Source organism: Quercus lobata, chromosome 8 (assembly GCF_001633185.2).
Source record: "Quercus lobata isolate SW786 chromosome 8, ValleyOak3.0 Primary Assembly, whole genome shotgun sequence".
Classification (NCBI taxonomy): Eukaryota; Viridiplantae; Streptophyta; class Magnoliopsida; order Fagales; family Fagaceae; genus Quercus; species Quercus lobata.
The window spans coordinates 26,101,991-26,123,988 of record NC_044911.1 but is presented as its reverse complement, the minus strand read 5'-3'; the positions used below and the strand labels follow the sequence as shown (position 1 = coordinate 26,123,988).

Sequence of the window (21,998 nt, the reverse complement as noted above, 5' to 3'; positions counted from 1 at the left end):
ATCTCTCAATATTGTCGTCCATGGCTGAGACTATCAATTCGTCCATATTCTTGACCGGAGGGAGAGAGAGAGAGATTCTGGATTCTGGAAACCAAGGGGAGAAGAGACAGGGAGAGACTATGGAAACGTTGGAAAGAATAAGACTTTCTATAAAAACAAATATCTAATTTTTTCTCTTAAGTACCAGGAAGCATACAATGCAGAACAAACAATGTTAGAAGATTTGCAATACCTAAGTCAACAAGGGTTAACGCTTTTCATCGAGTCTATTCCTCTGAGATGCCTATACACCAATGCTGGGTTAACCCAGCAATTTTGTAACACTCACTTTAACTCTGCCTTTTCACTTGGGTATCGAATATATATATTAAAAAATAAAAGTAAATTTTTTAATAAAAAAAATTAGGGATATAGGAAGACTTCGTCATTTTAAGGGGTATTTAAAGGCAAATTGACAGTAAGTGCAACGTAAACTTACAAGACTAAAATGAACAAAAGTAAAACTTAAAAGGACTAAAATCACAATTGACAAAACTTAAAAAGGGTATAATTTACATTTCTGCCTAAATCTTTCATAATTAGCACATGATTCATGTTATCTTAACTCTTCAATAAATACAAGTAATTCATCTTAAATGCTGGCCATCAATAAAACGATTCATGTGTATTTGAATTAGCTTTTTTGCTTATTTCCTGTAAAAAATGACTAAAAAAGCTTTTATAAGATAATAAGCTTATACCAAACGCACTAAAAACCTCAATAAAACCAAGTCGGTCAAATACATATTGCCTAATGTTTGATACATATATTTCACATTAAAAATCACAAAAATTAACCTGTTTTGGTATTATAGTTATTAATTACACATACATTACATCAAATCTAGAAGAATATAAGCTTCAAACAAAAACCTCACTTCGTCGAAATTCAATTTTGGGGTCTACACCACGGCGGCATTCGTCTACAAGAGCTACACTTAACATTTCAGTGCAAAACTGATCATCCGGTTTCAGCCATAGAGCCTGATTCAGTAACAAGAACAATGGGAACAATTTCAAACCAGTGAAGCAAAACCAAACAAATAATTAACAAGATGCAGACTTCTCAGTGCACTCCTTTTAAGATATTATAGTTAATGATATCATATCAAGCAATCCAACAATTATTGAGTACTTCTTAAAAATATCCTTAGAATAAATTTTATAATATTGTTACAGAACTAAAGGTAGATAACCACGCTTATGCATGAAATGCTATATATAATTGGACCAGCACAATACATGGTATAGCAAAATTTCTAAGTTTTCAATGACAAACATCCAATCCTTCATCCCATTTGTATGATGGCTCTCAACCTTTCTTACAGTCCCATTAAAAATCAAATCCATTAAATAAACACCAGCTAAATTAAAATGGCATCAATTTTTGAGTGGTAAATAACAATAATCATGCCTTAAATGAAAGAGCACTCAAGTAAATCGGTGATTCCTCACCTTGTGATAGTATGTAATTGCTGCAGTAAAGTTATCCTGCACATATGAAAAAGGAAGAGAACCAGTAATATCAACATTAGACTGCTTATCACAATTATCAGGGTTAAAAATGCAAATGTGTTTGAAATCTTCACGTGCTTAGAGACAAGTACAAATAATACTTTTCAAGCAGGTATACAGAAGTTTATTCATTTTACATCAAAAGAAATATGGACCTGCCCCAAGATTCAAACATGCCTGACTGGAAAATTGTTGTCATTTGTAACCAGAAAAATGTATCATGCATTAATTTAAAAGCAGTAAGCCAATCAAATCATCAATGACACATTTAGTAGCTATCCTCCAGTTATTATTTTTTTGATAGGTGAGCTATCCTCCAATTATTCAACTCAGAAAAAACAATACTGGTTCTCATTGATTAAGGAAACATACCAAGTTACTAAAAAGTTTGATTACATTTCAATATTTCAAAAATGATAAAGTTTGGCTATAAACTTAATTGTAGCCTAAAACTACAACTCCCACTCAAAAAATTAACTATATATATTTGATAATTACATATTTTGAAAATCTAACCATTAAGGCTGTGTTTGTTTTGGCTTCAAACGATTTCAGGAATTCCTTTTACACCTTTCCGTGTTTGGTTGCACATGGAAAATAGAGTTTTACAGAAAATCATTTACTTTGACCGTAAAATAAGGCATTTGACCTGGAAAATGAAGGCAGCTTTTGTTTTACCTTCAAATCATTTTTGGGCTCACAAACAGAGAGAGAGAGAGAGAAGAGAGAGTAGAGAGAGTGAGCTAGATCGTGCCCCAACCCCCGACGCGCCGGCGAGATCGCGTCGCCAAGATCATCCAACCAAGATCGCACCACCACCGAGATCGCACCCCAGCACTGGCACCGCCATCTAGATCGTCACCACCCAAGACCGATCCACCCAAAACCGATCTCGTTCTTGACTCAAAGCTCATCGACACCGTCATTCTTGTTCTCGTTCTTGACCCAAAGCTCATTGACGCCATCGTTCTCGTTCTCGACCCAAAGCTCATTGGCGCCGCCAATCTCCTCATCTCATTCTCATCGCCCATGACCGATCTCGTCGTCTCGATCTCATTGCCCATGACTCGACTGATCTCTCTCTTTCCCTCAGTTTTCGATCACTCTCTCTTCCTACCTCTCAATTTGACCAAATTTTTTAGTTTAATGAATTGTTTTGAGCAGATTTTTGTCTCTTTAAGTGCATATATTGAAATTTTATGTAATAAAATTTGTTTGGATGCTGAGAAAATGTGAAAAATTTGTAGAAAAATAGCATTTTTAAAATGTTACCAAACATCAAAAATCGTTTTCCGGACTATTTTCCATTGCACAACCAAACATCCGAATTTTATTTTTCTTACGGAAATTCACTTTCTCCTGCATTCATTTTACACTAGGAATTCGATTTACATTGAACCAAACGTAGCCTAAATTTCATGTTTTTTTAGTTTTTAATACACCATGTCAATCAGATATTATTTACCATTCAATTCATAAACTTATTTTTTTATGCATAATTTTAGACTACATAAATTTGAAATTTAAACATTTGATTGATGACATAATTATTGATCTTTAATATTCTAGAAATTTTACAAACATAGAGAATATATAAAAGGAAAAAGTTAATGGTAGATTTGTTAAAATTCACATTCAATAAAAAGATATTAAGTGAAGTTGTAACCTTAAGTTATAACTAAGTTTGTTGTCAAACTTTGTACTTAAGTTTCTTTTAAGGATTACATAAATAAAGACAGTTTGACTACAAACCAATGGCTACATCTCCCATTTTTTTAAAAAAAAAGAATAACATGGACATATATTTTGAAAATCTAACCATTAAATTATATGTTCTTTGTGTTCTTAACACGCATGTCAAATTTTATATCAATCGGATGTTATTTATTATTCGATCCATAAACTTATTTTTTATGCATAATTTTATATTACAAACTTGAAATTTAAACATTTCATTAATGACATAACTATTAATTTTTAATATACTGGAAATTTTGCAAACATGAGAAATATAAGAAGAAATTGTAATCCAATGATGGATTTGTCAAAATTCAGATTCAATAAAAAGATATTGAGTAGAATTGTAACCATGGGCTACAAACTACTTTGCTAAGTCGTTAAAACCATTGCTGCATACACAAGTTTTATAAGAAATAGGTTTTTTATCTTTTCTTTTCCTTTTTATTTTTATTTTTTGAAAATTAACTTGTTCAACAGAGTGCATCATGGCAATTAACTTACAAACATTATAATATTACACAATTGTACTTACCAAATATGTAAAATATACAAATTTCGAGTTTTTATATCTTTTTTATTATATGTTACAAATATTTATATTAAAGGTTATTAGATATTGTATTTGAGAAATGTGCGCTTGACTTCAATCAGACGTGCTCTTGCACTTTGCGCCTAGGATCCAAGAGGCCTATGCGCTTGTGTGTGCATGATGGTTTTATCAACATTGATTGGTAGTCTATATAAATAAAAACCCATGCCGAAAAACCAATGTATTAGGTCTATAACTCTCAATATATGGAGAATACCTGCCATTTTAATTTGTAACTATTTTACATTCTTTTGTACAAATATTGTTCGTCAACAATAAAAGCATGGTCATTTTTAGTTCTGGCTGAGGCGAAAATGGCAGGAGGGTGGTGCTGGGCATGGATGCACCCCCTAATCGCAGTCCTAGGAAAAAGGGTATTTACCCAAATGACCCCTTAGAGGTAGATGCCACTTCACCATAACATGAGTCAAGCAGGATTTGGACCCAAGCATTGAGCGAGGAGAACAAGCGCATTTACCACTCCACAATAATTATTAAATCCCAATCCCCCCCCCCCCCCCCCCCCACCCGCTTTTCTCCCACAAAAAATAAAAAAATAAAAAAAACTGAAGACAGAATTTTTTATGCAGTCATGGAAGATTTATTTGTTACAATTATGCAAATTTGTTCATTAAAAATTAATTCTATGGGGCCCACATGTGAAACCCAAATTAGGTGAAAGTTATGTGGCTTTTAAGGGAATAGTTATGTGTCCTAGGGTTAAAAGTTAACAGTTTTTCATGGGTTTTATTTATTAAGTTTTATGGTCAATTTTGCATTCACAGGCAAAATTGTAATATCTGCAATTCCTGTGGATTAAAAGTAGAGTCTAGAATTTTCTATGAGATCCCAAGTATTTTAGGTTTTAGTTTATAAGTCCAAGTTAGTCTTTTTATTAGCTTAGTTTACCAGTCAAACTAAAAGCCCTAATACTACTAGTACAAGAGATATATATATATATATATATATATATATTACAAAAAAGAGAAGAGAAAGAGAAAAAATAATAAGGCTAACATGCCCCAACACTCAAACACCCAATATATATATTGGGTGTTTGAGTGTTGGGGCACATTAGCCTTATTATTTTCTCTCTCTTTATATATTGGGTGTTTGAGTGTTGGGGCACGTTAGCCTTATTATTTTCTCTCTCTCTCCCTTCTCTTTTTTGTCGTACTGTTCATACAGTCCCTAAACACCATAAAATTCTCTCTTTTCCTTCTTCCTTAAAACCTAAAATCAAGCCCTTTCTTTCACATATCAAAACCCTTGAAACCCCACATACTTTCTTATATTAAATAGCCATCAAATAACCTTCTAATTCCTAACACAACCCCAAAAGCCTTTCTTCAACAATTCTAAACCCTACATCCAAAAATTCTCCTCTAAACCCACCACAACCACACAAAGGACAAATTCTCCAATTATCCTAAGGGGAGGAAATTTTCACAAAGATAATAGAATACGTTTGCATTTGGTATTTTTCAGAAATTATTAATTGATAATGACTTCTAATCCCGACAATAATTGATTATTGGTTCCCAATAATAAGTCTGTGTTTAGGAAAAGGTAAAAAGGCAAAATTTGTTTTTGTCTTAGTTTTTTTTGCAAATAATCCAACTTTTATTTTTATTTTTTGTAAACAAACTAACTTTTAGCTTTTTGTCACACATTTAACATAAAAGTTTCCCAAAACTGCAGGGTACCCAAAAAGATCCTAAGTATCATATTTGAAGGGAAGTCATGATCAACCATGTAATTTTACAGTAAGGAGCAACCCAAGCTCCTCATTCAAATCATTTTACCTGCATTCCTGAAACCATTTTAACTCATGTAGGAACTCAAATAAAAAAAGTACAACACATGCGCAGGTGTGGGGTACACACTCTAGTCAGGTCATGTGCAGAAGTTCAACTAGAAAGCAGTCGTTCCCTCAAGTTGCATTAAAAAACACACTGCTACAACTGAGCACTTATTTCTAGAGTTAAGCAGAAGACATTCTAATGAAGACAATGGAAACAAACATATAAGAGCATTGGAAAACCGTAGATACCTGCAAATGATAAGTGTATGCAAGACCTGCATAAGTGCTCACACTTCTTGTTGATAACGCAAGTGCTTTCTCATAACGTGAAATTGCTTCATGGTACATCCTGAGACATGTTAGGTTTCTATGATAAGTACTAGCATAATCATATCCACCTTAAAATTATGAATAAAACCCAAGGCAACACAACAAGGAAGACTTTTTTTTTTTTTTTTTTTAATGAGACATGAAAACGTAAATCAGTAAGAGAACAAGGTGTTTGTTTCAGCATAGAGGATGTGAAACTCACCTAAATAAGGACACAATAAAAGCAGTAAAAATAAAAAATCTATAAGCAACAGAAAGATACTAACATCTCCAGGTAAAAACCAACTACTTGTCAAAATCCTTCACTAGTGAATGTTTTCTAGTGAGCTCCAAGCTATTGACAACACAGGCTATTTATATACCAGTCAGACTGCTTGACAGCTTAATTGGAAGACCCTTTCCTGCCCATGCCTAGCCTGCAACCCACCAACCAAAAAGAAAAAACTGCCCAAGACAATACGCAGCTGCCATAACTTTTAACTCCACACCTAACCAAGCAGCACCACTGCATCCCCAGTAACAGAACACCATAACAGCACTATCATCAGCTCACACCCACAGCCTTTGCAGCCACCACACCAGCAACACAGCCACCAGCCACCCCTCTAACCCACCAAACCAAATATCAATGTGCAACAAAAACAAAGCACATTAACATCCCCCATCACCATTACCACTCTCATGTGCAAACGAAAAACACATTTAGCACCTCCATGTACCCCATTCATGATGAACATCACACTAACTACTCATTTGATTTGGGATGATATTTTAGGATTCCCAGAAATTCTCTCAAGATTCCCAAATATTCCCATGTTTGATTGCAAATAGCTCAAAGGAATCCAAATGCTTATGGGCATCTCAATTCCCATCAAACCTCACTTTGGTGGGAATGTAGGTTCCCTTTTTAAAAAGTTTCCACATTCTCATGGCTTGCAAAAGTTCTATTTTTTATTTTTAAGTGACAATTATACTTGCAATTTAATGACCTTTGACTAACAAAAGTAGAAAAGTTTTTTTTTCCCTAATCAAACATCTATCTCCTTAATTGTGTGCTTATGGTTAGGTCATGTGACTAAAAGTACAAGTGGAGGGCTTCATCCTCCATGTAGTGGGTTGGAGTAAACTTTTTACAATAATTATTATCTTCTTGTATTTTTTTTTTCTTGGTATGTGTTATTTGGAAAGTTGGGCTATTATTTTAAGAGATTGAATTAATTCACAACTCACATTATTTTTCTTATTAGTTATTTGCAATAGACATGGTGTTCACAATTGATACAAACCCATAAGTAGAACCCACCCTTGAAAACCGGCTTGTAAGGAGAAAGTGCTCAAGAGCTTATATACACATGGTTAAGCTTACACTTAAGTCACATGGTGGCTCCATTCACCTATCAATTATTCAATGACTTAGTAAGACATTTTAATCTAGCCTCTAGGTCATCCCCTCCGCGATCCAACCACAAAGCCACAACTCATTTGATCTTATACTCAACAAGCTACGTTTGATTACTCGACATGGTAGTTGGCTTTGATACAAAATAATACAAATCCATAAGTAGAACTCACCCTTGAAAACAAGCTTAAAAGGGCAGGGTGCCCAAGAGCTTATATACCCATGATTAAGTTTATACTTAAGCCATGTGGGACACTAGAATCATAACAATAATCCTACGGATATTTTGGGAAGAACAAATAATTCCTATGGAATCCTAAGAACAAACCAAACATAGACTCTCACATTCCCAAAATTCTAATTAAACCAAACGTGAGCATAGTTATATTCTAGGGGATCTAGGTTCTCATGCATCATATTACCAAGAATCTGGATTCTGAAGGCATAATATTAGACTCCCTAAACCAAATGCTAAGTAGAGAAAAAATATACATCCACTTGTCATAATGGACCTTTAAATGAGATACTATGTTTTTTTTTAATTATGTAACTTAGTATCATGAATGTTTTAAGCATATCTTGTCTCCTTCCATAGGATCAAGGTAAGATATTGCCAGCAACGTTCAAAATGCCATCCTAAGTGACATCAGCAATATGTGAAACATCAATAAATAGTTATCTAATACAATTATAATGCCCCTCTTTTTTTTTTTTTTCTTTTTTTTTGGGGAGGGGGGTGGGGGGGTGTTTGTTAAGTTTTGGCCCCAAGGGAAATCGTATAAGGGGCAGGAGGAACATTATTTTTCAATATACTAAGAAAAAAGGTCACTGTATGAAATGCGCCTACAAGTGCAATATTGTTCTCTTAAACTGTCAGAATAATTTCAGCCATAACAGGTAAAGAGGCAACAAGACAATGAAAGATAATTGACTAAAGAAGTACTACATTACATAGTCGTCTATGTTTCCTTTGTTATACCACAATTAAAAATAATCAGACAAAGTTATCTTCAAGTTTCAAGAAGGTGATTAGCAAAAAAAATTCCAGGAAGTAAAAACAGCCCCAAGAACCATTTTAGAGACATACTTTAACTTTCGGTATGCATGAGCAAGATTAACCACGGTTGGTTCCCATAATTCACTTAAAGGGGATGGAATATGAGCCAAAGTCTTCTCGAACCACAACGCAGCTTTATTATACCTGAACCAAAATACAAAAAATCGCTAGTCAAAATTACTCAACAATATATCAGAATTTTATTCAAGAGAGATCAACCTTTCTTTCGCCTGATTTATCAAATTTAAGTTTTCAGAACAGGCTCTCCGTACAGGCCAAAATGGGTTCAATTGATCAATTCTCAAGAAACATTCATCTCTTAAGCCTGCATTTTCTGCATCAGGCTTAATTGATTAGTGTTTTTGAGTAATTTTGAAGAGAAGGGACTTAGGAATTAGGATAATTGAGATTGGTACTTGGAGGTCAATTTTATCAATAGTGTCAAGCCGTCCACTATTGCTAGTTTTGAGGCTTGCACAAATCAGAACGTTTATATACATGCTATTTTTGGATGAAGAAGCATCATATTAAGTGTGGGCTGTCTTGCTTCAGTATCAATCATCTTATGAATTGGGTACGAAGTTAAATCTACTCTCAAAGACAGCTCCATTATCTTCACATCTTTTCCGCATTCTTTTTTGGAGTTATCTAGATGAATTTATACCATGCATTTGTGTAGTGCTTATAGTTATCTTAAGAGCAAAGCCTTTCAAGTTTATGCTTCATGTTCTTGCAGTCTTTTCCTCTTCAAAAAAGATAATTCAATTCTAAAGGAGAAGGAGAAAAGAGTTAAGCCCAACTTTCATAGGAACAAAACCTCAAACTACTGGCAATATGAGAGCGATGAAAAAGCAATCAACTACCAGCAATTTTTTATATTGGTAAGTTACACACGTACCTAGTGGGTCTTCAACCCGTGACCTCACCCTCCATCCCATTATTATGGGAGGAGAAAGTACCAGTTAAGCTATAACTCAATGATAAATCAAGTACAAGCAAATTACACTTAGAGCCCTCATCAATGAGAAAAAGAACTACCCTTTGGCCAAAGAGCTCTGGCTCTAATGACACTTCCTTGCATGTAATTTGCTCACCAGGAAAAATAATTATACAGAATCAGTTAAATCCAAAAAACAAAACAAAAAAAGCATTAAAGTCGCATAACTTTCAATTGTCACATCTCTATTCTAGTGGTAAATTAATTAATCAAGATCAGGAACATAACTAAGTTTGCAAAATTTTCGTCATTTAAGTCATCCAGTATCGAGAAGCTCATAACCAGTTAGTAGTTCACACTTCACATACTAACAAAGTGGAAGAATTTTATATGTAAAGTAATTTTGAATTTTGAATTTAAGAAAAGAGTATTTTTTTTTAACTTCTGCAGAATTTCACAAAATTCTACAAAGTGAATACTTAAACCTGGTAAAACCTTACATCAAGCCTTACTGATAAACTTCAAGAACTTCTACAAACTTGAAAACAATTAACAGACCTCCGAAGTTAGATGTTTATCTATGCCATTTGTCAAACTTTAAAAGTAGAAATTTCACAGGCAGAAAAGGTTTATTAGAAAATTGGTTAAATGTTTAAATTCCCCATTTCCTAACAACTTAGGCTTTGGGGATCAATTGGTAATTTAGCTTTTATTTTCATTTCTTTATTTATTTATTTTATGACGAGGAACCCCCTCAAGGTCTGGGCCAGTGGGACCACCCCTGAGGGGCAAACCTCAGATTCCTACACACCCCCACTGAGCAGGCATCAGGTAAATCACGAAATGCCTCAGGTAGGAGTCAACCCAGAGTCACTCCCTCACTGCTGAGGCACCCAGGGTGTGGGTGTGGGTGTGTAGGCATCCGGGCTTTGCATATTTACCATCTTGTATATCTAAAAGTCGAACTTCTATAGTTTTAGGTACTTACCATCTTGTATATAATAGAAGCTTTAAACACAAAACACTAACTCTTAAGAAAATACATCTCACAAGAATATTACGCATAACACAGGCATAATATTTCATGAGGCCAAAAATCCTTACTCTTTCATATGATAAGCGACAACACCAAGTTCATTATATACAAGTGGATCTGAAGGGCATATTGTCTTTGCCTGCATGAAAAACTAAAGAAAAATAGGTCTATCAAATTTTTGAAAGTTTGATATAAAATTGAAGAGATCAATAGAGAAGCCACCAAGCTACTTAAAAAATAAAAATCAATAGAGTTAGATGATTAAAACATTAATAACAAGGAACTAATAAGGCTAGATTATGTTCCCAAACAATCCACCGGTGTCTCCTCTTTATAACCCAACTATAGGTTTCACCGTTTTAGTATTCCTTAATGACTTAATAGAGAATGATACAATTCTCTTCATTTACAAGCAAGGGTTACACATCAATTTCACACACTCCAAATCCTAACCACAAACAAATCAAAGACCGTTATAATTATAATGCTCTCAATTAAAAGGGAGAATGAGGTTGTGGATATTAAGCAGAAAGGTGTTCAGACAAGGTTTATCCAGGATATTCCAATTGGTAGGAATATGATAAGGGGGTATTTTGCCAATTGGAAAATTTAAAAATCCAATTTTCTAAAATCTAAATTATTACTCAGTTGTCTACAGGGTTTGTTAATTCACATCCTTGTTAAAAATTTTGAATGTAGAAGTCTTCAAGAAATACAAAATTCTTGTAAAACGTATGCACTTGTTTTACAAATTTTAATTTTCTAAAAATGCTTATTCTTTTTCCATTAAAATAAGTTAGGATTAGGAGTCCTATATTTGGTAGCAGACCAGCCAACAGGAGAAAAATGAGTGGAAAATATGGGAATGTTAAGATGGACATGTAGCAAACTAGGAAAGATATGATAAGAAACACAGTTATCGTGAGGAGGGGAAATGAACCAATTGAAGATAAAATGAGGGAGAGTATTTGTAGATTGTTTGGACATTCATAAAAGATACAAATGAACCAATCCAAAAGAGAGATTATGAAAATGCAGAAGGAACAAAATGGCCAAAAATGACATTGATAGAAATTATAAAGAAAGACATGATTATCAAATAATTAACAATTGATATGGCCCTAGATAAGGCTAAGTGGCAAAAAAGGACCAACATAATCAACCTTCGACAGTTGGGAATAAGGGTAAGTTGAGTTGAAGTATCTCTTTAAGATAAATAAACCAAAATAAAACACTATCTAGCCTCTAATGGTTACTTTCAGTTTATTTAGGTAGAGTTCCTTTTGCTCTTAAGATAAGTTGTAAAATATTTGCATAAAGTTATGATACAAAAGTCCACGAGGGCAACATCAATGGTGTAAAACATGTCTTCTTTCACTTACCAAAAATATATATTTGCCTTCTTTCTTTTTTTGATAAGTAAAATAATTTTATTAGGAAAAAAGGTAGCAATTAGAATACACGCGTTCCAAACTACACAGAAAGATCTTCTTTATTGGTTTTGTTTCATATCTTACTTTTTCTAGAAGTTTTTATACAATTAGAACTCGTAACTTAAAACTTGGTTAAATTGACAAACAAAGTCTGATAAAAAGAGTTTGGGGTCATGTATTTCAAGCCAATTTTTGTATCCACTATGCCAATAACCTCTATTATTTCATAAGCATTACTATCTAACAAAATCAAGAAAAAATGTGTTCAATTTGTGATTTTATATCATGCTTCAAGATACATACAAATTGAACATGATATGATATTATTTCATACAAGCATGATATGATTAGCTTCATACTTTTTCTTCTCTTAGGATAGATTTTATATAATTGAACACCTGTATGTATCTGCAAAGACGATGTAACAAATAATTCAGTCTTTTTTTGGAGAACTAAAAACATCATGACTTCCAACTCTATACACTCACTACTTAACAAAGAAGTCTACCAACATAATCTTAGAAAATAAGTATGAAGCTTGTGTCAAACTTAAACAGCAATATCTACAATACAAGTTCAGAAAGTACTCTTCCACTAACAGAACACATGATGAATTCACATTCTTGAAAAACCAAAACCAAAAATGTCAATTTGCCAATGTATTCAATAGGGTGAGTAACCTGCTCTGCAAGCTTAAAGCTGTGGGTTCGCATATATTCCATCCCAATGTATAAAGTTGGTAAATGGCACCTGGAATAAGTGAATATCAAGATTTAACCTGTAAAGTAGCAATTTATAAATAAAAGCAGATGTCCTCGATGCATCACTTTAGCAAAAATGAACTGAACGCTAGGCATATGCACCACCATGAAAATAATCACATATTTGTTACACAATTTTGATCAAGACAAAGAGACAACTTTATGCGGCAATAATGCTAATAGGGGTGCATCTTGGAAAAAATTTTCAAGACCAACCTGAAGGTCCTGAACCCAACCCAGACTTTGGGCAAGCTAGGGTTCCACATGGTAATCACTTAGGCACCCAGGCAAGGAGAGGCACTCACCTTTAGAGCCCAGGTGAGCAAGGTGAGCACCTTAAACCATGTTCAAGGCATTGAGGAAAGAGGCTCAATTATATTCAACAGCAATGAGCCATTGAGAAATAGTGGCAGTTACGAAATTTGGAATTAAAAAAAATGTGGCAAACACATACTCTAAATGAAGTTAGTGGGGGATGAGCTTGCAATTACAACCCCCTTAAAGTGAAACCAAAAAAAAAATTACGCTATAACAAAGTACTAACAAAACAAAGACTTGTGGCCACTAGCAAGACCATGAGTTTAAATTCCATCTTGAAATTGGAATTCAGCCTATTATCCCATCTAGGACTGAGGTTTGGCCATTAGAAGATTGTTGGTTTATGGCGTAGGGTGATTGCTGCCAAGTACGGAATTTCCCCAGGTGGTTGGTGAACAAATCCTGTGGATGGGACATATGGTGTGAGCCTATATAAGTATATTAGTAAGGGATGGGAAAAGTTTGCCAGTTAAGTGAAATATGAGATAGGAGCAGGGGATAGAATTCAATTTTGGCATGATAGATGGTGGGGAGATTCACCTTTAAAGGATCATTATCTAGAACTTTCCTAATTGCTCAAGATGAATAGGCTAAGGTGGCTGACTATTTGAATTTTATCAGATGGAAGACTTCATTGACATCCAATATTTATCCAAGATGTGCATGCTTGGGAATTGGAATACTTGAATTCATTCCTGAATGAGTTATACTTTGTTCGGTTACATCAACTCCAGGATGATAGGATGACTTGGATTCTGTCCAAAGCTCAGGGGTTCAAAGGTAAGTACGTTTTATCATGGGGGATTCATTGTCCCCTTGGAGAGCTGTTTGGAGAGTTAAATGCCCTCCTCAGGTTGCATTCTTCATGCAGATGATAGTGAAAGGCAAGATTATCACAACAATCTACAGAAGTGGGTTATTGTTATCCCAGATTGGTTTAGTATGTGTAACTCTAATGGAGAGACAATTGACCATTTATTTCTACATTGCCAGATAGCTCGAGAACACTGGGGTTTATTGCGGTGCCTGGGTGATGTCTTGACGGGTGTCAGACTTGGTGCTGAGTTGGACTGGTCTGTATGTTAAAAGGGCCAGTTGCCTATCTGGAGAGTGACTCCTAGTTTAATGCAGACACTTTGGAGAGAAAGGAACTCACGCATCTTTGAAGATAAAGAAAGGTCGATGGATCAGATTAAGTTACAGCTGGTTAGCATGTTATTCGCTTGGAATCATGCTTTCTTGCAATCCCATGAGTGTTACCCAGATTTGATATCTTTTCTAGATTGCCTGTGTCTTTGTTAATTTTCTTCTTTTCTTTCCTGTTTGAATGCTCTTTAGCATATTGCCTGTATACTTGACTTTTTTTTTTATCATCAACAAAATTTTCTTTGCTCTCTCTCTCACAAACAGCTCCCCTCATTCTTTATTTCCTCACTCTCAATCTGGCAACTATACTCATCCCTTTTTTGCTTATTTTTTTCCCCTTTCTCTCTCTCACTCTCAACTCTCAGGCAGCTCAATTCCATCTCTTCCCCCCCCCCCCCCTTTTTCTGTAATACCTCTTTATTTCCTCATCAATTTAGAACTTTTTTTTTAATATTTTTAGTCTTTTAGGCTTTAGCTTTGATAGCTCTCCTTTTTTTTTAATACAAGTTTGTTGTAAAAACCTATAATTAGATTAATTAATAGAGCCTAAACTGAGTAAAGCCTATGTTCAAATCAATTAATAGACCTAATTTCTACATGCAACACAGGTCAGACCATCAGAGACACTTAATTATAATAGTTCAATACATTAGATAAATAAAATTTAAAATCTATATGTATAGCAACTATATTTAGAATTGGCGTCTCGCTTCAATCGGGCTAGCACCTTTTTGGCGCCTCACTCCCTGGGCCATACAAGGCCTTGGCACCTTAAGGTCACCTTTAACCTTCAACTATCTTGAGCATGTCCATATAAGGTATTAATCCTTTGCTGTAAAAAAAAAAAAATCATTCTTCTTGTTGACAATAACTTGTGTAGATAAGACATGTGAAACTCCTGTTGCTATTATAATGTTCAACCCAAAAGATCCAGGTTAACAAAATTCTAGACATGGCTATGTTAAATACCTTTTATTGGCAAGTTACACAGGTACTCAATGAATCTTGAACCCCACAACTTCACCCTTTACTTTGCTCTCATAAGGAAGGAGTATCATTTGAGCAAAGCTCATTACTGTGGCAATGTTAAAGCCCCGTACATATGGACAATAACCCTATTTACTTAACCAAGATGAGAAAAGTTTTAAAAAGAGGAAAAAATTTCAAACTATTATGGTCAAATTTCAACTCAACAAAAATAGAAATTTTAGAGAATAAGAAAAACAAAAGTTATGAGCATGTTAAACAAAGAATCAAGCAAGGTCAACTAAAATTTATAATACAAATATGTTCTCTTCAATATACAGCCAAGTGGCTGAAAAAAATAGTTCAATAATTTATCACTAAAAAGAAGAGCCAGTGGAACAACACAATACCCTGGAAATAAGCGAGCAGCAGTGCGATATACCGACATTGCTTGATCACCCTCTTCTCGAGCAGCATATGCATTTCCATAACCTATCCAAGCAGGCGGAAATGTTCCATCTAAATTTGTAGCCTTGCTGTGGATTACACCAAAGCCAATGAGAATTTTTTTTTTCCTTTATCAGTAAAAAATAAAGCCAATGAGATTTCAGTTTGATTCACAATAATGTAAGGTTAATCGAATTAGTTAAGAGACATGACTACAAGAAAGATTTATATAATGACTTAGAGCAAGAAACAAAGCACTCATCGCTTCCTTCTTTTTATTTTTTTAGGAGTATACAATGGACACTCACCAGACAACAAAGAATTAAGCAAAATACAATCTGTCAAGATATGCCAGAATATCTAATTCTGATCCAGCAGCAGAAGAATATACATGCTGTCAGTGCCACTCAAAGAAAGTAAGAAACCCCAGCAACTGAGATTTGAGTTGAATAATCGAGGGTTCATGTCCATCAAAATTTTGCAGGTTCCTTTCCCTCCAAATAGTCCACATCAGACACACAGGAATAGCCCCAAAATACTAGTATGTCTTCTAAGAACACAGTCCATTCCAACTAATGGTTAAATCTGGAACCCTCCTAAGCATCACCCAACTAATTCCCATTAGTGTCAGAATTAAAAGCCCATAACTCACCCGTAATAGCACAATGCAAAAACAGGTGATCTATATCCTCCCCATCAGATTCACACATAATACATCAGTTGGGAATCACCATACTCCTGAGATTATCTGTAGCTAAAATCTTCCCTTTCTCAGTGGACCAAACAAAGAAACCAACACTAGGAGGTACTCTAACCCACCATACCTCTTTCCACGGAAAAAAAAAAAAAAAAAAAAAAAACAATCCCCTCCACTCAAAATTATGCAGTAGGAATACTCAGAAAAACCTTGAGATTTAGATGGAGTCCAAACCAACCTGTCTTCCTGTAAAAGACTTACCTTGGCAGAATACATTTCTGGCAAGAAGGAATCCCTAGATTCTAGCTCCCAATCACAAAGAGGCCGAATGCAGGTGGGATTCCATTGGGGCCACCCATTGGACAAACCCAAATAACCTGCAACAGTGTCATCTCTATTCTTGGCAGTTGCAAAAAGTTCCAGAATCTTATCTTTAAAAGACCCATCTCCCCACCATTTTTTTTTTTTGATAGGTAATAAAACTTTTATTCAAAAATGCCAAGCATCATGTTCACGATGGTGAACATTCTGATCAAGAAAAAATACAGCAGGTTCAAAAACTTAATCTAATAGTGTAAGAATTCAGAAATGGAAATACAATTCGTAAAACCCCCAAACACGCACTCACTGAAACAAAGTACCAAAGAGAAGAGCTTTTAAAAGATCTAAGGTTCTCTCACTGTCTTCAAAGATGCGTATATTACGTTCCGTCCAAACCAGCCACATTAAACATGCCGGGACCATCTCCCCACCATCTACCCAGCCAAAAACTAATCTTATGACCTGTCCCCACATCATAAGCTATGCCCTTGGAAAAATCAGACCACCCTTCGCTTATATATCCCCACAAGCTAACCCCATAATTGCCTCCCACCTTTTCTGTACACCAGCCCCCCCTTAGCAATGCCATATTTAATCCCAATAACTTCCCACCAAAGAGAGCCAGTTTCTATCACGAATCGTCACAACCATTTACTTAATAAGACCTGGTTGAACACCATCAGTTTTTTTATGCCCAAACCACCCAAATGAATGGGTTGGCAAATAACCTCCCAATTAACCAAGTGGAATATATTCATTCCCCAAACCACCCCAAAGGAAGTTCCTTTGAATTTTTTTCCTTTCTATTTGCAACCAAACAAGGAAGTGGGAAAAGAGAGATAAAATAAGTAGGGAGACTAGAGAGCATACTTTTAATTAGAGTGAGCTTACCACTCTAATTTTTCAACTTGCAAGCATTTTTCAATCCTTTCAAAAATTCCATCCCAAATAGCATTACATATGAAATGAGCTTCTAATGGTAACCCCAAATATTCAGTGGTATGGCAATAAGGTACAATAAATTTACCAAATAATTAATAAACTATAATCAACTCAAACAAAGAATCACTGAGATTCCCAAAGCATTTGGTGCTTCTGTAATAATTTCAAAAAGATGATCACCTATAATGTGAGAAGAAAAATAAAAAGAGCAGACACCAGATCACATTTGGGCAGGACCAAGCCCCAAACTTGGGGCAGCCAAGAGAATCTGACCTATAAATAATATCCATTAATAGATGTCTGAAAATTTTTTGAGCTCAAACACATTGTAAAAATAAATAAATCCATATGCGTTTGGAGAAAAATAACAAACACAAACCTACTTAAAAGCAAGCGCAGACACTGACATGCCACTAGACACAAGGACACGGAAGTTCTCAAATATGGTGGGGACACGGCAATTAAATAATTTCATATATTTTAGGGCATAATTTATTACTAATTTAGTATGAATCAAATTTTTTTGGTAGTAACTTTATCTACAAATAATTCAACTTCAAAATTAAATAAATAAATACAACTAAATGACAACTTTTAACTAACATATTTTATTTTTAGTAGTAATTTGACCATAAAGTACTAATAAATAATAATTTTTAACAATTAATCAAAGAATGATTAAAAGTAAAAATTTAATCAGATCACAATTTATTGGCAAATAACAATCTTAAATACTTAACCAAAACACTTATACTTTATAATAATTTTAAAAAGTAGATTAAAACCCCTTGTCTTCATAGATATGAGATAATACTCAGTATTTAGCAAAAAGAGTGAGTACTCAGTAGAACACTAGAAAAAAAAAATTCAAAAGCATTAGAGAACAGAACAGGGGCAGGTAGGCAATAGAGTTTAGATAAACAATGAATTGGGTTTACTGAGGAGCAATCAGCAACAGAACTTGGAGAAATCAAAAGGGTCGCTGATCTGATGCTAACAATGACCAATGGCAATATTGGGTCGCTGATCTGATATTGACAAAGCAAAGATGGTCAACAGCGCAATGCAGAGAAAGAAAGAGAGAGAACTGAGTGTGAGAGTGAGAAAGAGAGAAATTTGTTTGAAGCCTTTGTTCTACTAATCAACAATGGTTATTGTGGTAGGGAAGTAAACACCGATTTTTTTTTTTTTCTTTTTTAATTTTGTTGTCAGTTGTGTTGAGTGCATCACAACCATGTCGATGCCATGTCCCACTAATTTTTTTTTTTTTTAAGGACACTCTACAGACACACAGCAATTTTTGCCAGGACTGTACTTCCTAGCTTAAAAGACCACAGATTTTAAAAACAAAAAGCCCATGAATAAGCCCTGCTTCAAATAGAACTTCTTCCACAAATAATGGGTAGAGGGTGAGGTCAAGGATTCAAAACTCATTGGGTGCCTGTCTCACTTAGCAATTTATTAATAATAAAAAATAATGTGAAAAATGATTGAAGTCATAAAGTTAAACCAACCATGATCAAGCGATTTGACTAGGCAAAAAACAAGACCATTAACGTAGGATTTGAAGCATTATTACAGAAGTATCAACAAACCAACACCCTTTTTTTTATAAGTTACATATGCACTCAATGGATCTTGAACTCAAAACCTCACCCTCCACCTAAGACTTATAAGAGGAGGTGTCAGTTGAGTTAGGGCTCATTGGGCACAAATCAACACCAATATTGCAACTGAAAATTTGTTATAGCCTACTTGCTAGGGCAGAGAACATAAAAATCTACAAACTAAAAGGTAATAAACTAAGAATATCAAGCTTTACACTTATGTTCCAATTAATAGACAAAAAAAAACCAACAAATTATAGTTGAAACACTTAGCAGAGGTAAGGCAGCTCAAAAGTATGATAATTTTAATTGGGATTCTATTAATAACATCTGAGGTATACCTGAAATAACGGTGTGATTGATCGTATTTCTTGATACAATAGTAGTAGCAGCCAACAGCAAACCATGATAAAGCCCTAAAAAGAGAAAAATTATGATTAGTAATCAACTTAAAGCACTAGAGGCCATGTAATTCCAAGGAAAATCTAGAATCTATATACCAATAGCAACAAAGTTGAAAACACAAGATTGTATGCATCTATTTTCTTTTCTTTAATTTGAGGGAAAGGGGCAATGGGAGGGGGGAAGTTGGAAAGATATATCCAAAACTATTTGTCAGCTCTTTATTATACATTACCATTCTATCTGGACAGCCCTAACCTTGATGGTAAGCAAAACATCTCATGATGAGTTGTAGTTGATGACTAAATCAGAAATTTGAATTTTAAAAAAATAAAATAAAATAAAATTCAAAACATACCAACAAGGTAAAAAACAATAAGAACAATTGAATAATGAAAGTCCCTCTTACTTTTGAGGATAGTCCTTCACTAAATTGCATGCCATAAGATAGAGCTCATTTGAATTTCCAAGCTCCATAGCAGCTGCTAAATGCACCAAGGTACTTTTCAGATGGAAAGGGTCTTTTTCAAGCAGTCTGTAACACAATTGCTAAAGGCTAAGGTCAAATAGAGACATCTTAGTAATACATCGTGGGTGTAGTTGGAAAACAGCAGTCAACTTACACGGAAGTTAGTTCAAAACATTTTTGATATTCGCCACATTGATGGTAGTATTCAGCTTTACAGGCCAAAAGATCTGTGTTTGCTTTTAGAGTTTGTGTGATGGATGAATCAGAAGAGTCACTAATACAACTTTCTTTTTCAAGTTCTTTGAATTTGGCTTCGACAACACTTTCTTTGTCATACTAGGTAACAAAAGAAATAGAAGCAATGAGTAAACAAGCACAAGAAATCAATGGAATTTAGTTTAGGTCTGACATATTTTGCATTTGGTTTATTAATTTAAATTTACCTTCTTTGTTAAACACGAGTAAAATGATGAGAGCCATCCATCTTCGGGACCAAATTGCAGTGATGAGAGTAGAGTTGCTTCTGAAATTCAGCAGCAACTTGAAAAGTTAAAATGAAAAACATAGGCGGGCATTGATGAGGTCTTTTTGTTTGTCTTAGATAACTGAGTCAAAGAAAAACATAGTGGCACTCACCTTCATCGCAGGTTAGCATGTGCTTTTCAATAAGACACTCTAAAGCCTGACCATGAGAATAGCATCAACACAGACAATAATAATAATAATAATAATAATAATAATAAAGATAAAGATGTATGTACCTCGTAACATAAAGGATCAGCTTTGACAGCAGCTATGTACCTTTTTTAAAAAAAAAAATTAGAAATTATAATAATTATAAATAAATAAATAAAAGCAAATAATTGGAGGAAAATGAAACTAACCAGAGACGAGCCTGGGCACGGTTTTCGAGAGCTTCATATGCCTTAGCGCGAAGAAAGCAAATAGCGGAAGATATCTGTTGATGGAGGATGGAGAGGAGAAATATGAATTTTTGTTATAAAAATATGATTAGAAGAAAGAGTAAATAAAGATAAAGATAAAGAAAAACATTGATTTCAGCAGCGGCAGCGTCTTTATCCAAGTAGATGAGAGAGTTATTGGTGTGGTGGTGAGGGAGGTTGAGCATAGAGAGGCATTGGTCCCAGTCGTTGAGTTCCTCCAGACATTTAGCAGCGAGGTATCGAAAGCGGAGATCGGTGAGGACGATCTTTGAGGCGTTGAGGAGATGGAAGGCGCGCCGGAAGTGGCGGCCAAGGAATAGAGCTTGGGCCTGCATGTAGATGTCAGCAGGGTCATTGGTCAAGGCGGCCACTTTGTCTGCGAAGAATATGGCGGAGGAGTAGAGGTGCTTGCTCACGCAGTCCCGTACTACTCCCCTAAGCTTCTCTATTTCTTCCTCTCTCATTTCCCTTTCCACCCTAGGGTTTTCCTAATCCTCTCTCTGTGTCTGTGACTGGCTTTTTTTTCTTTATTTTACCTTTAGGTTTTAATTTTAAAGGGAAATCAGAAATGGGCGGGAGGTTTTAGAGAAGCGATTCCAACTAATGTTTGGGCGTTTATAAAATAATAAAATGAAATGGAACGATAGTTAAAAGAATGGAATTGAATAGAATAAAATGGATTTAATAGAGAAAAGAATAGAATTGAATTTAAAAATTTTGTTTGGATATTATGAACTAAAGGAATGGAATAGAATAGATTTAATAGAGAAAGGAATGAAATGGAATTTAAAAATCTTGTTTGGATATTATGAAATAAAGAAATGGAAAGTAAGTAACACCGTTTAGAAGTAAGATTGGAAAGAATGGAATTGAATCATTATTTACATGAGCAACTTGATTGTAGCATGTTGATGGAGATCAAGGCACCACTTCGAAGGATCTCGTTCGAGTACCAATTGGGCCAGTTAAAAGAGCACGAGCAAAGAAGTTCAAAGATGTACTCAACGGACTCATCCAAAAGTTATGGGCTCAAACAAACTTGTGGAGGCCCATTGAGCTCCACGTGGGCAACAAAAAATTGCCAACTTGATTCAAGTTC

At 34.7% G+C, this 21,998-nt stretch overlaps 1 protein-coding gene across 3 annotated transcripts; it reads right to left on the bottom strand.

Moving 5' to 3' along the window:
* Positions 1–665: 665 nt before the first annotated feature.
* LOC115955658 (anaphase-promoting complex subunit 6) lies at positions 666–21,508 on the bottom strand. 3 transcript variants are annotated; one of them, XM_031073883.1, is made up of 15 exons: positions 21,007–21,505; positions 20,840–20,913; positions 20,717–20,756; positions 20,592–20,637; positions 20,399–20,478; positions 20,110–20,291; positions 19,896–20,021; positions 19,426–19,500; positions 15,481–15,606; positions 12,560–12,629; positions 10,515–10,597; positions 8,504–8,617; positions 5,937–6,036; positions 1,495–1,530; positions 666–1,023 (listed from the first exon to the last, which is right to left on the bottom strand). In XM_031073883.1, the coding sequence occupies exons 1-15, from the start codon at positions 21,361–21,363 to the stop codon at positions 901–903; spliced, it is 1,632 nt and encodes a 543-aa protein (XP_030929743.1). In that variant the 5' UTR covers positions 21,364–21,505; the 3' UTR covers positions 666–900. The 3 variants fall into 3 exon arrangements, with proteins under 3 accessions (XP_030929743.1, XP_030929744.1, XP_030929742.1); XM_031073884.1 differs by having other exon boundaries at positions 735–1,023; positions 12,560–12,578; positions 15,481–15,645; positions 21,007–21,508; XM_031073882.1 differs by having other exon boundaries at positions 735–1,023; positions 15,481–15,645; positions 21,007–21,507.
* Between the last annotated feature and the right edge of the window lie 490 nt (positions 21,509–21,998).